Source organism: Copadichromis virginalis, linkage group LG8 (assembly GCF_057382275.1).
Source record: "Copadichromis virginalis isolate Kocher_CV1m ecotype Utaka linkage group LG8, C_Virginalis_male_GT1.1, whole genome shotgun sequence".
NCBI lineage: Eukaryota > Metazoa > Chordata > Actinopteri > Cichliformes > Cichlidae > Copadichromis > Copadichromis virginalis.
The window spans coordinates 25,442,547-25,456,071 of record NC_140625.1 but is presented as its reverse complement, the minus strand read 5'-3'; the positions used below and the strand labels follow the sequence as shown (position 1 = coordinate 25,456,071).

The window sequence follows — 13,525 nt, the reverse complement described above, 5'->3', positions numbered from 1 at the left end:
ACACCGTCTAGAAAAGAGCGTGTTTTTACTCTCAAAACTCCAACCAGTTTAAAAGATGAGGCCTGGGAGATGACACTCAGAGGCAGCAGACTACATTTTTACACAGATTTTTATCACACAGCTTCTGAAGTTCATACCAGATTCATTTTAGCCTCATTAGTCTTTAATGGTCCATATGTTGTGCTGAAAAGATGCCCAACCTCTGCAGGACTTTAGTTTAATTACTCCTCCTAGTGAGTAGAATCAACAGTCGACCATGACTGTTAAAAGCAGTCACTCCCTCGACTTCTTAAAAAATATCTTTGACAACCGCGTGAACTCAAAGATTGTTTTGTTGTAAAATATGGGCTGGTAAGTGGGGAAGATCGACAATAAAATGGTGTGAATAATAAATTCCTGGGAAGTAAAAAGTTGTCATCTTTACGTCTTTAAAGTTAAATTTTCTTGCCTTTAGTGTTCCAGAAAGTGGATTACTCCAGCTACAACTTGTAGGGATAAGTGTGCAAAACGTCAAATCAGTGGTGCATTTACTGCCATATTGTGCACCAATGTGTAGCTAATTGTGCACTAATACAGAGGGATACATTGTATGCACCTATATCGAGTTCATGCACGCTGTATAATATATTATTACTTGTATTAACGCAACTACAAGGTGGACTATTATTGCAAAATATTAAAGTAATGACACAGCTTGTCGCTGAAATACCACAAACTCATTCTCTATAACCCCGCAGTGCGTTTTGCTCCCTATCGGCCTCAAGACATCGCCCTCAAACCTCTGCTGTTTGAGGTGCCCAGCATCACCATGGACTCGGTCTTCACCGGCCGCGAATGGCTCTTCCAAGAGATCGACGCCCACCTCAACAACCCCAACGTCAGCACCAACCAGGGTGTGGTGATAGTAGGCAACATCGGCTTCGGCAAGACGGCGATTATCTCTCGCTTGGTGGCGCTCAGCTGCCACGGCACCCGCATGAGACAGATTGCTTCAGACAGCCCCCAGGCCTCACCCAAACGTAGGCATATGTTAATTTTAAATATGGTTTGCCTGGTTTTGACTGCACAATCTTAGTAATCACAAAAAAAAAAAACCAAGCTGACTTCCAGTTTAAAATTGCAGTACTTTGGAAATCTTAATGAGTCTTCAGCCGTTATGTAAAAATATTTCACATATTTGAGCTGCCCTTGAGTGTGTTTGGCTGCCTTGTGTCCAGATGGAGAGGGGCTTCCTCTTACCCAACCCCAGCCTACGCATGGCACCCTCGGAGGAGGCAGCTGTCCCGGGACCCCAGAGATGAGGCGACGTCAGGAGGAAGCCATGAGGAGGCTGGCATCTCAGGTACTGGACACACCTTCACTTTTCAGCCTGCAGTAAACAGACAAAACACAGAAAAAGAATCCGGGTTAAACATTTGTCTCAAAGTATCAAAACACTACAGCTGATTGGTGTGTTTTTGACTTTCCCCCCCTCTCGTAGAGTGCTTTTACAAATGCAAATTATCTATTTTTCAACCATTTGCTTCACAAATAAGTGTGCTTGAAGTGATTGTAATATGAAATTTGCTGCTCTTATTTGATTGCCGTATATTAAGGCAGTGTAAGTGCACAAGCTCAAACCACTCATGTGTATTTCTACCTCCTGGCACTTCCATATCCCCCGACTTTTATTTTCACAGCAAAATCAGTTGCCAAATATTGTGTCAAGAGAATTTGCATGCCTCTGTATTGTTTTGGATTTTGCAAAGCGTATCTGACTACCGAGGGGGAAAAAATTCTATTCAATCATCTAAATGGTCATCTTAGATTTAAGGTTAGCCTTGAAATTTCCTTGATTTGATAAGATAATTGTCTTTTCATGTCTTAAATTCACATTGTTAGTAGGATAGCCAATGACATGCTCTTTTGAAAATACCTTTACCAAGTACATGCGCAGAGATGGCTCATGTTCTGTCAGAAATTATGCAGTTTCAAGCTTTTGAAAGAAAGTTTCTTGCTACCAGCAGGCACTCACAAGGGGCTTAGTCCTGAGGTGGTAGAATTCAAAAACAGGTGCTGGAGATAAGCTGCGACTTTGCCTTTGCCCTTTTGAAATGTTCCAAATTACGTGTGTGGCTCTTTGTTGTGGTAAATGCTTTTAAATGTTGAGCATTAACTTCCTCTAACCTGCCCGCGATGTAAACCCTTTGTGATGTGTGAAGCCGGCTCTCTTTCCTGCTCTTCTTCCTGTCTGCTGTTGCACCTCAGTACCCCCTCCTTCCCCTGCTGCGTAGCCATCTGCATCCCCAGTCCCAGCCTGATGCATTATGCAGATGTGTTTAAAAAAGAAAAAACAACTTTGCCAGGGAGCCTTATGAAATATTTATACCTGCAGAAAGCCATTTCCCAGCCAGGCTATTAGATCGTGTTAACTCTGTGAATTAATAATTGAGCTCACTCCCTTTTTCACCCCTTTTGTTTTAAAGCCCTTTATTCCACTGTGACCAAAAATTAGCATTCCATTTTGATTAGTCTTCTTTTTTTTACCCCCTTCCTTTTTTCTCACTGCCCTCTGATCGTTGCCACCGCTTCTGAAAGTTCAAGCTCTTTGTGATCTCTTAGTCCCCTGGAGTGCTCGGTCACACCTGCTGCTATTGTTTAGCCGGCTAACCTCTCAGAAAATTCACCTGCCCTCTGCTATTTTCCATCTCACCATGTGCCTGTGCAAAAATAACTTTCTTCTTTTAAAACTCATTCTTATATTTGCTTAATCAGTTAATCTGAACATGTTTCAAGTACGTAGCTGTGAATTATGACAGTTTAACACTTGACTCCTTCGTACAACAGTCTTCTCACACATGAGCATGCATGAACTAACTCAGAGTCAGTCTCTTTTGGCAGCCAGAAGCGATGAATTATTAATAGCTAAAACCATACAGCGAAACGAGCAGTATTATGTTTCATTATGCTGCAATCATCCACCATGAAGTTGACTCAATCCCAAATGAGTTGTAGCTGTTGTACACCGGGAAAGCTGGCTTTGCACTGACGGAGCCCTGAAAAAAGTGTTATTTCTAAAAGTGTGTCATGTGTCCCCAAGTGCTCCTTGACACCGATCTTGAGTTTGCAATATCCAAAGGTTGCTCAAGGTTGGGAGTACCAGAGGGAAATGGGGAGTGTTCACCTTTACAATTCTCCAAATGACCTGGCTTGCAATCTTCTCCCAACTCTCTGTCGCCCCCAGGTGGTGGCGTACCACTACTGCCAGGCAGATAACGCCTACACCTGCCTGGTGCCAGAATTTGTGCACAATGTTGCGGCTCTCCTGTGCCGCTCACCGCACCTAGTCGCCTATAGGGAGCAGCTGCTGAGGGAGCCACACCTGCAGAGCATCTTGAGTCTGCGGTCCTGCGTCCAGGACCCCCTGGCCTCCTTTAGGAGAGGGGTCCTAGAGCCTTTGGATGCACTTTACAAAGGTGAAGCATTTAGAGTTTGTATTTCTCAAGTATTTCTGCATATGTGGACAGATTAGCTCAACTAACCTAGGGAGAAGAGGGAAAAATATAATTCTGAAAAAAAAAAGGAAAACACTGGAAGATTATTAACTTAAACTATAGCTACCAGTTTGAAATTGCAAAAAATTGTCACTAAACGTAATAAATAGCTTTAAGTGTAGTATTAAGTAAAAGTAGTGGACAGGTGGTTGAAATTGAGTATGTCTTTCTTTATATTTTACTTCCAGTTAGCCAGTTAATTTTAAAAATGATCTTGAGCAATAGTTCTCCAGGTTTTTTGATGGTATTTCAAAAATGTTCTTTGGACATTGGCTGCTTTTATTCATTTTCAGTCCAGTCCTTGTACATGAATCATTTTCAGATCAATGTTTATTTTTAAGCCACTTAACCCTGACCTATAAATCAAGCATTAAAAGGGCACCAAACTCAAAGGAAATAGGCAGTAAACAGACAGCTTAGCAAAGAAAATTTTTTAAATTGTATCTTTAGGCACTTTGTTGCCTGTCACAAAAAACCTGATTTTCCTCTGTTTTTTTAGTTGAATCTATGAAAAATGCCAAATATAACAGTGTAACGGTGGACCCAAGAAATACCAGCCGGAGCGACTTTGACAGTGCAGAACTTTTTATTAAGCTCGGGGTTGTACGTGGACACATATACTCCGCGCTCTCTTTCTCTGCTGTCACCCCCGTCTCCGTCTGTCACTGCCAACACATAAAGAGACACAATCACTGTCAGATCCCAGCACACCTGTTCACCCCGCCCCTGCGCCGCCCCGGGAGCTCACTGCGTCACGCCTCCTCTGCAGCTGGCCAAGGACCACACCCACGCCACAAACAGTTTGACAGGCATGAAATAGTATTTTTGCACCACCAAGGTGATTCATAAAGACCTATTAACAGGAAAAAAATGTCTTATCTTGGCATGCTATGAACAATTTTTTTTAGGAAACTGGGCAAGTGGAGTACAACTGGCAGGTTTGACAGGGCCTTTAAGGTAGGACAGATTAAAGAAAGGCTGGGATAGGTGGTTTAAAATAGTAACCATTACAATTCAGAGAAAACATGCATATTGCACTTGATCTGCTCTATGTGTTTGACAACATTATATTGTTAAGGTTTAGAGCAGCTACATTTGAGATGTCTGTAAGCTCCATCTTTCCCTTTCAGACATTAGTAGTTTCACTTCAGCTGTTTGAAGTCCTGAGCTGTTTATAATACATAAAAAGGTTCATCTTTTTATTACATGTTTTCACTTAATTTTCTCTGTAGGTCTAAATGTGTTGATAATTTACATATTGAGCTGTAATTTTTAACAAGTTAAAAGTATTTTTCTCACAATTCAAACTTTGTGCCCTTTCACAGTCTAATTTATTCCCTGACTTGACACATTGGTTCAATATTAATTTCCTTATACTCAAAGTACTCACAGTATAATTATTACCATATCAAATTTCTTTCTCAGTGCTTGATCTTCAGTTGTGTTGTGGGCTCGGGAAGATATTTCAGTCAGGACAACTGTAGTCTAGAAAAAATTACATTTCCTTCTTTAGTAATGAATATTTTGGCAGAATGGTTCTGTTCTGGGACCTCTGTTAAACTTCCTCATACATACATGGAAAGCCAGGGCTGAGGAGAACAGCAGCAAGACACAGATGAAAGGAGAAACTGGGGTGGAGGAGGTTTGCAAAGTGGCTTGCACAGGGAGCAGCAGCTGTAGGCAGGTTAAAGCAGCATGCTTTTTAGCTGCGCCATAAGGTGATGTGGACTCGATTGCAGCAATTGGGGCTGAGCTTGACTTCATGGCCTGCCTGAACTTCCTCTAACCTTCACCCCGTGTTTTTCAGAGAGGAAGATTAACTCTGAGGAGGATCTCATTATCCTCATTGACGGCCTCAACGAGGCTGAGTTCCACAAACCAGACTATGGAGACACCATTGTCTCCTTCCTCACCAAAACCATCAATAAGTTCCCTCCCTGGCTCAAACTGGTGGTCACAGTCAGGACCACGCTACAGGTAGAAGTCATACCATCTTATTATTTATTTTTGACCTCTATATGAGTTCCTGTACTTGTGAGTATCTACAGTTTAACAGTATCGTTCTACCAACGTCATGAAAAATGACTTCCTAACTGAAATCATTCTGACTCTCCAGGAGATCACCAACGCGCTGCCTTTTCACCGAATCTCTCTGGACAGCCTGGAGGAGAATGATGCCATAGACCAGGACCTGCAGGGCTACATCCTGCACCGCATCCACAGCAGCCCGGAGATCCAGAACAACATCTCGCTCAATGGCAAGATGGACAACACCACCTTCGGCAAGCTCAGCACCCACCTCAAGGCCCTGAGCCAGGGATCCTACCTGTACCTCAAACTCACCTTTGACCTCATTGAGAAGGGCTACCTTGTCCTCAAAAGCTCCAGCTATAAGGTATAAATTTGTTATGGCTTTGACACTTATGCTAATATACCTAACCCGACACTGACCTCAGAATTAATGAAGTCTGTGCATGCACGTCACTTATTATTTGCAGATGCACTGCTGGAGAGCTGTTTTTGTTTACCTGCACTCTGACATGCATTGTGTAGAAGTACTTTCAAATAACTCTGTTTTTGACAGTCTGAATACAACACATCTTTCATAAATTATGCATTTGAAATGTTTTGTTGTAGTATTTCATTATGAAATATTTTATCTCACGGCCCCAGATTCATTTAATTTCATGTATTCAGACAGGCTTCCAAACTTTATTTCTTAAAAAAAACATTAAAAAATGACATCTGATAAATCCACATTCTTCTCTCTAAGGAAGAGAAAGTGGAATAGTTGAAGATGGGCTGTACAAACATGATCCATTATTCATGTGGTGTAGGGTTATATCCAGAGGAAATCAGCATTACAAATCAGAGTCCCTCCTTCCATCCTTCCTTCCTCAGGTGGTTCCAGTCAACCTGGCTGAGGTATACCTGCTGCAGTGCAACATGCGCTTCCCCACACAGTCATCGTTTGAACGGGCGCTTCCCCTGCTCAACGTGGCTGTGGCCTCGCTCCACCCGCTGAATGATGAGCAGATATATCAGGCCATTAACGCTGGTTCGCTGCAGGTAAGCTATTCCAAAACACACAACACCTCAGACCTTTGGACCTTCTAGTGAGGCCGTCAGTGGAAGAAAACGGTGTTCTTGTTGATATTAAAACTAGACATCCTGTTAAGGGGCAAGGAGGAAATAAAATTCAGCTTTGATGCTTTTTATTGTTGATGATTAATTAAACACTGCTGGCTTCTGAGTAGGGGTAGACAGAAAATAACCAGTTTTCTTTAATGGGTTTCAATATACAAATATATTGAAAAACTTCAAAATTGCTGAAATACTATTATAGAAGGAAGATTTTCATGTCTTTAAACATTAAAACATCATCCTCTTATTACTCATATTTGTGGTGGTATTTGTGCAGTATTGTTTGCTTCCCTGACTGATATCGACGTCATCTAGGCAGCAAATCCTTCAGGACATAACTGTTGATAAACGCATGCTTTTGATCTCCGATCTTTAACATTGAGACCATGTTTGTGGTGACAGGGCACCCTGGACTGGGAGGATTTCCAGCAGCGTGTAGATAACTTGTCGGTCTTCCTTGTGAAGAGGAGGGATGGCACCAGGATGTTTGTTCACCCCTCCTTCAGAGAGTGGCTGATCTGGAGAGAAGAAGGGGAAAAAACAAAATTCCTGTGCGACCCTAGGTGAGAAGGGGCAGGCAGACATGAGAAAAGAGACTCTCCCCATCATGATTGCTGAAGATGATCGTAAGAAGGTTTAATAAAATCATAATAAAACAGAGGTTTATTAACCGGATTTTGGGGAACATGTGAACAGCTTATTGGATTTTTGGGGAGAAAGCTGTGAAGAATTCACAGGCAGTATTCTCATTATATTTAAAATTGCATCTATAGTGTCACATAATCAGAATCTTTAAATGCAAACGTCTCTGTTTACACTTTATTTTCCTGCATTATAATTAAAACTCCACAGATAACAAAATGTTATGACCTGATGACTCAGTCTCAAGTATTGAAAGTGTTTTTCTGTCTCCACAGGAGTGGGCACACCCTTCTGGCCTTCTGGTTCTCTCGGCTGGAGAACAAGCTGAACAGGCAGCAGACGATTGAGCTGGGCCATCACATCCTCAAAGCACATATCTTCAAGGTATACTGTTGTTTGTCCTCACACTCGTCTATAGATACACACATACATGCCCCCACGCAGCTGTGGTCTAGCTCTGCAGTAATGAATATTTACACACTGTCTCTCTCTTTTCAAGGGTCTCAGCAAGAAAGTCGGAGTTTCCTCATCCATCTTGCAAGGCCTGTGGGTATCCTACAGCACAGAGGGTCTCTCAGCTGCTCTTTCTTCACTCCGAAACCTCTACACTCCAAACATCAAGGTACAGGTGCTAGCACGGCTGAGAGGAGGATATTCAAAAACACTCTGGATACTAAAAAATGAAAACTTCTCTGACTATGCTTCAAAGAGATCTGCCTCTCTCTGGACTGAGATGGTTTGAATACCCAAAGTCATAGTTTGCAGTGGTAGCTTTTCCTCATATTTCTTTATTTTTGTCTTTAATCCATTTGTTTAGGTGAGCCGGCTGCTGATGTTGGGCGGCGCCAATGTGAACTACCGTACAGAGGTGCTGAACAACGCCCCCATCCTCTGTGTCCACTCCCATTTGGGCTACATGGACATGGTGGCTTTGCTGCTTGAGTTTGGCGCTTCTGTTGACGCACAGTCTGAAAGCGGCCTCACGCCGCTGGGCTACGCTGCTGCTGGCGGGCATATGACAATTGTGACTGCACTCTGCCGCAGGAGAGCGAAGGTTTGTGAACGGAAATGGCAAGGGGAAAAACTGGCCTGATTTCCATGTAACATGTTTTTGATCAAATCTATATCCTGCTACCAGGTGGACCACTTGGATAAGAATGGTCAGTGCGCGCTGGTTCACGCAGCCCTCAGGGGCCACATGGAGGTTGTGAAATATCTTATCCAGTGTGACTGGAGTATGGGGTCGCAACAGCAGTCACCGCAGACTCAACAACAGTCGACCTTCACCAAGAGTCACGCAGTCCAGCAGGCTCTTATCGCTGCAGCCAGTATGGGATACACAGAGGTACAGCAGGGACACATGAATGGGGACGAATTTGGGTTATTATGCCACATAAATGGTTCTTCAAATCTTAACGTGATGATTAAAACCTGGGTACTCACCTACACCTACAGACAGATTTAGACTTGCAATCAATGCATGATTTAGATTTCTGCAGGAAATCTACGTCCTAACTCATGATGTAACTGAATGTAACCCTTCTGAACCCAATGCTGCAACCTTCCATGCTATTCAAGTTGTTGCGGACTGCATTGACCCGACATGTGGTTACATGTCTCGGTATGTGTACGCCAGGTTACGTGGAAAGTTGCGGTTAAAAGGTTTCGTTATGTTGGAAGTTACAGTGTAGGTTTCCTGCATAAGTCTAAACCATGCATAAATCAGGGAAACAAACAGAGGGAAAGGCTTAAAGCTGAGATGGTTTACATGAGAATCGTACTTAAGGAAAACAGGAATCTCAAACTACATGTTTTTGTTATTTAACTTCTTTAATTAAGTACTTTATTTGTATTTTTTTTTTTTTTCATTTTTGAAAACAAGCGTTAACACATTTTTATTATTTTATTATCAGAGTGTCCTCCAGGACATTGTGAAATGTAATAATAAATATCTTTGAAACACTTTTAATAAGTTAAAGTTGACAGTCAGTTGTTGACTATATACAGACACTGATCAAACTTTTAGCCTGCTGCATTAAATTATAATGCATATGGAACTTTGATGTTCTGGAGCCTAACTGGACCGCCTTAAATTTTAATTGAATACCACTGCTGTTCAGTTCCTTTGAGCTTATTTCTATTATTGACTATTTTCATTTTGTTGAGTCTCTGTATTAAGTTGTAATAAAAAAAAAGTGACATAAAATGCTAGAAGTACTTGTTATTGCACCATTTTTGTGGCTTCATGTACAGCATTCACACCAATGGTGGTGGTAAATCAGATTTAGTAACCCTGTAAAAGAAGCAATAACTATAGAATTTCTCATTGAGGCTTGTTCTGCTGTGTAAGCCATCTGTTAAAGATGCTCTCTGTAGTCATCACTTGTTGGGGGAAGAAAAGGAAGGTTACATTAACTTTTACACATTTGAAGTCACTTAGAAATGCCACTATTTTTTAAAGTAAGGCTATTAGCATTATATTAATCAGAAATGTTGTAAATGGTGAACAATGCAGTCACTCATTGCTATTCATTCATTCATTCATTCATTCATTCATTTGCTTTTTGATACACTAGCCACAGATATACTTTTTCAAACATCACTCCTGTTTTTTGTTTGTTTTTCAACCCCATTGACAGTTTTATGGTGTTAAAATTCCAGCTGATCATGTTAGCTCAGCTCAAAATTCAGATTTCAGAGTACAAGTTCAGTTTTTATAGGTTTGCTGTCCCCTTAGGAATAATTTTCTTCTGGGACTTTGTTTTCACACAATAGGATGTGCTACTCCCTTCCCAAACCACCACAAAGTTAATCAAGCTGCCAGCTGAGGCCTGTTAGGAGTTTATTTCTCAGATTGTGATGTTCCTATCCTCTCGCTCAGTTATGCAGCGATGTCTTCCACTTCTTTCTGTTTTGGGAGGGGAGTAGTACAGACCGCTGTATGAGAACTGAAATGCGGTTCATTTCTGAGAACTTAATTAGATTCAGAATAAAGAGGCTTTTGGTCTTTTTAAGAGGGACAAGAAAATGATGCTCCGAATACTCAACTGTCCAAATGTGCCTATTTAATCAGCAGAACAGTTTTCATATTTAAAACTGGATAATTGGATAAACATACAATAGGTTACACAATGTGTCACTGAAACATGGGCGTGATGATTGCTGATAATTGGCCTATCTGGTATGTTTGTGTGTAACTACCAGCTGTTAATCACACGTACCTGCTGTAGGGTTTGGAGAAAAAGCACTTTGGACATTTTTAAATATATGAATTATATGAAGTTAAGCTGGATGGTAAATGTAATGCGATTCCTAATGTCAGCTCACTGTAATATAAATATATTCTGCAGTTGACTGGCAGAGATCTGGTTGTCAGCACTGTTGCTGATGACTTGTGTACAATCCGGTCTCTCAGATCAGATTACAACAGATTTAAAGGGTAGTAGATTTCGCTCTGTAAGAGGAAACTTGGACATTAATCAGTGCCATCTTGAATCTTATTCCCCATCAGATCGTGTCTTACCTGCTGGACCTGCCAGAGAAAGATGAAGAGGAGGTGGAGCGGGCTCAGATCAATAACTTTGACACTCTGTGGGGAGAGACAGGTGGGAATCCATACTGTAACTGAGCATTATGCATCTAAAACCACCAGTTCAGAATAACAGATGACTGTGAATGCTCATGTTAAATCCCCTGTGCAAATGCAAAGATGTATCATCGTTTTTTCCCCATAAAGTTCAGACTGATGGAGTTTCTGTGAGAGGGTTTTTCACTGCGAGGCAGAGCGCTGCAGTGCGGATGTGGGAGATGTTTCTTGTGTGTCTGCTGCTGGCTGCTGCTGCGTCAGACGCTGATGACAGTGCAGTGGTGTCATTGGAGCATAGACAGGGCTGGGCCCACACAGGGGAGAGGAGGGGGGCTTTGACTGAGCTCTAGGGTGCTTAGAAATGACTAGTCTGATTGCAGGATGTTGAGAAATGTAATGTATCATTATAACCTAGAGCTATAAAACCTCATTGCAATCTTTAGTGCCCCTGCTACAGTTTTGGAACGACTGTCTTCTCACTGTTGAAGAGGGGGAGTCATTCAGCTCTGCTTTCATTGTTTATAAGGGTTCAAAAGGGTAACAGCTGTTCTGGCACATGATTTCCAATCCCAGTGTTACTAGATAGGTCAAGTGGAAGTATGTTAACAGCCTGAGGGAGACTATGCATATTGACACTTAGAGTTTATGATATACCTAAATGTTTCTCCAGCAAAGAACAAGTAGGTTGAAGCTGGGCTCACACTACCAGGTCTGCTGCCGCTCTGATTCAGTCTGCTGAAATGATTTCAATTACATCTCTCCTCTCCTCGTCACTTAAAGTACCTGCGTCTTATGTACATTAAAGCAATAATCAAGTCAGTATGTGTAAGTGTAATCTCTATGAACCTAAAGCTCGAGCTTCATACTGGTCTAAACTCTCTTTCTCACAGAGAGAGGATATCCTTAATATGGTCATCGGGCTCAGCAGTCTCTCAAGTCTGTTATTCAAATTAGAATAAAGTGAAAGGGAAAGGCGTTCAAATGGCTTACTTCAGACAGAGGATGAATTAGGGGCTCAAGTCCCAGCATGAGATTAATAGGGGGCGATCGTGGCTCAAGAGTTGGGAGTTCGCCTTGTAATCGGAAGGTTGCCGGTTCGAGCCCCGGCTCGGACAGTCTCGGTCGTTGTGTCCTTGGGCAAGACACTTCACCCGTTGCCTACTGGTGGTGGTCAGAGGGCCCGGTGGCGCCAGTGTCCGGCAGCCTCGCCTCTGTCAGTGCGCCCCAGGGCGGCTGTGGCTACAATGTAGCTTGCCATCACCAGTGTGTGAATGTGTGTGTGAATGGGTGGATGACTGGATATGTAAAGCGCTTTGGGGTCCTTAGGGACTAGTAAAGCGCTATACAAATACAGGCCATTTACCATTTAATAAGGATTCTTTTGACTTACTAAAAAACGAAGATATGCAATTATGCAAAAAAGTATGGAGTTGGAAATGAGCAGATGATAATATGCTAATTTTGTGCTCCTAACTAGCCATAACATCACACGGTTGTGTATCTGTGCATTCAGCTCTAACTGCAGCCTCTGGTCGTGGGAAGCTGGAGGTTTGCCGTCTGTTACTGGAGCAGGGTGCAGCTGTGGCTCAGCCCAACAGGCGAGGCATCGTCCCACTGTTCAGCGCCGTCCGGCAGGGACACTGGCAGGTCAGTGGCCACCTGATCCTATTTGCTAAATGAATATATTTTGCTTTGAAAACTTGCAAAAAAATGAAAAATTTGGATGCATCTCATTAGGCTTTGGGAAAAGCTTAATTTTCCCTGCTGTTGCCTAATCTAACTGTCAGAGTAATAGTTTTAAAAATGAATTTCTAGCTGCAGTTTTCATGTTAACTTATCTCTTTGATGTTGCATTGGGTGTTGCAGATTGTGGACCTTTTACTTACACATGGAGCAGATGTGAACCTGGCTGACAAGCAGGGTCGTACGCCTCTGATGATGGCCGCCTCAGAAGGACACCTGGGAACTGTTGAGTTTTTACTAGCTCAAGGTGAATAAAGAAAAGAACTTGAAAGCAAATTGAAACTCAGTCAGGTCAATGTATTTAGCTAAAAAAATACTTCTGTCACAGCAGGAAACCGATACAACATTGTAATTGTTGTTGGGGAGTGTTTGTGCACATCTCTCAACAGATCTTCTGAACTCAAATAGTGAAGGGAAGAAATATGTGTCGGTATTTGCCTGATGGTCATGCTAGCACTGCTAAGTGTTTCTGTATTTGGACTGGGTGCAAACACAAAGTTGTATATCAAAGTCAGACATGATGGATGGCAGGAGAATCAGATTTGACAGGTCACAGGAGCCAGCGAAGGATAAAAGAAAATCCCCTTAAAATGGAAAAGATTTAAAGCAAATATATTTGCCTCAAATTGATTTGAGATTACAACACAAGAATACTGACTGCACTAATAAAACTGAACCTAATTACGGTTTTCAAATTATGTTTACTGTAATTGGATCCAAATGAAATCATTGGCAAATTTACAAAATCAATCAAAAGTAATACAGCAGTTAGTTATTAAAAAAACAGAGACGCACAAATACAAACCAGCCAACCACAGATGGAGATTACTCTGAGATGGAGTACAAAAATACGCTTGGCTGCGTCTCACTGTTCCTT

At 42.0% G+C, this 13,525-nt stretch overlaps 1 protein-coding gene across 7 annotated transcripts in view; it reads left to right on the top strand.

Moving 5' to 3' along the window:
• The window catches only part of tanc2b (tetratricopeptide repeat, ankyrin repeat and coiled-coil containing 2b), a 174,122-nt gene that overhangs the window by 148,922 nt on the left and 11,675 nt on the right, over window positions 1-13,525 (top strand). For all 7 annotated transcript variants that reach the window (XM_085466765.1, XM_085466764.1, XM_085466763.1 and 4 more), the window contains 14 exons: window positions 738-1,019; window positions 1,218-1,342; window positions 3,224-3,455; window positions 5,341-5,510; window positions 5,650-5,928; window positions 6,435-6,602; window positions 7,080-7,240; window positions 7,595-7,703; window positions 7,819-7,941; window positions 8,137-8,373; window positions 8,458-8,664; window positions 10,831-10,924; window positions 12,419-12,552; window positions 12,772-12,895. In XM_085466765.1, coding sequence (XP_085322891.1) covers window positions 738-1,019; window positions 1,218-1,342; window positions 3,224-3,455; window positions 5,341-5,510; window positions 5,650-5,928; window positions 6,435-6,602; window positions 7,080-7,240; window positions 7,595-7,703; window positions 7,819-7,941; window positions 8,137-8,373; window positions 8,458-8,664; window positions 10,831-10,924; window positions 12,419-12,552; window positions 12,772-12,895 — 2,445 coding nt within the window. The remainder of the gene's footprint in view (window positions 1-737; window positions 1,020-1,217; window positions 1,343-3,223; window positions 3,456-5,340; window positions 5,511-5,649; window positions 5,929-6,434; window positions 6,603-7,079; window positions 7,241-7,594; window positions 7,704-7,818; window positions 7,942-8,136; window positions 8,374-8,457; window positions 8,665-10,830; window positions 10,925-12,418; window positions 12,553-12,771; window positions 12,896-13,525) is intronic.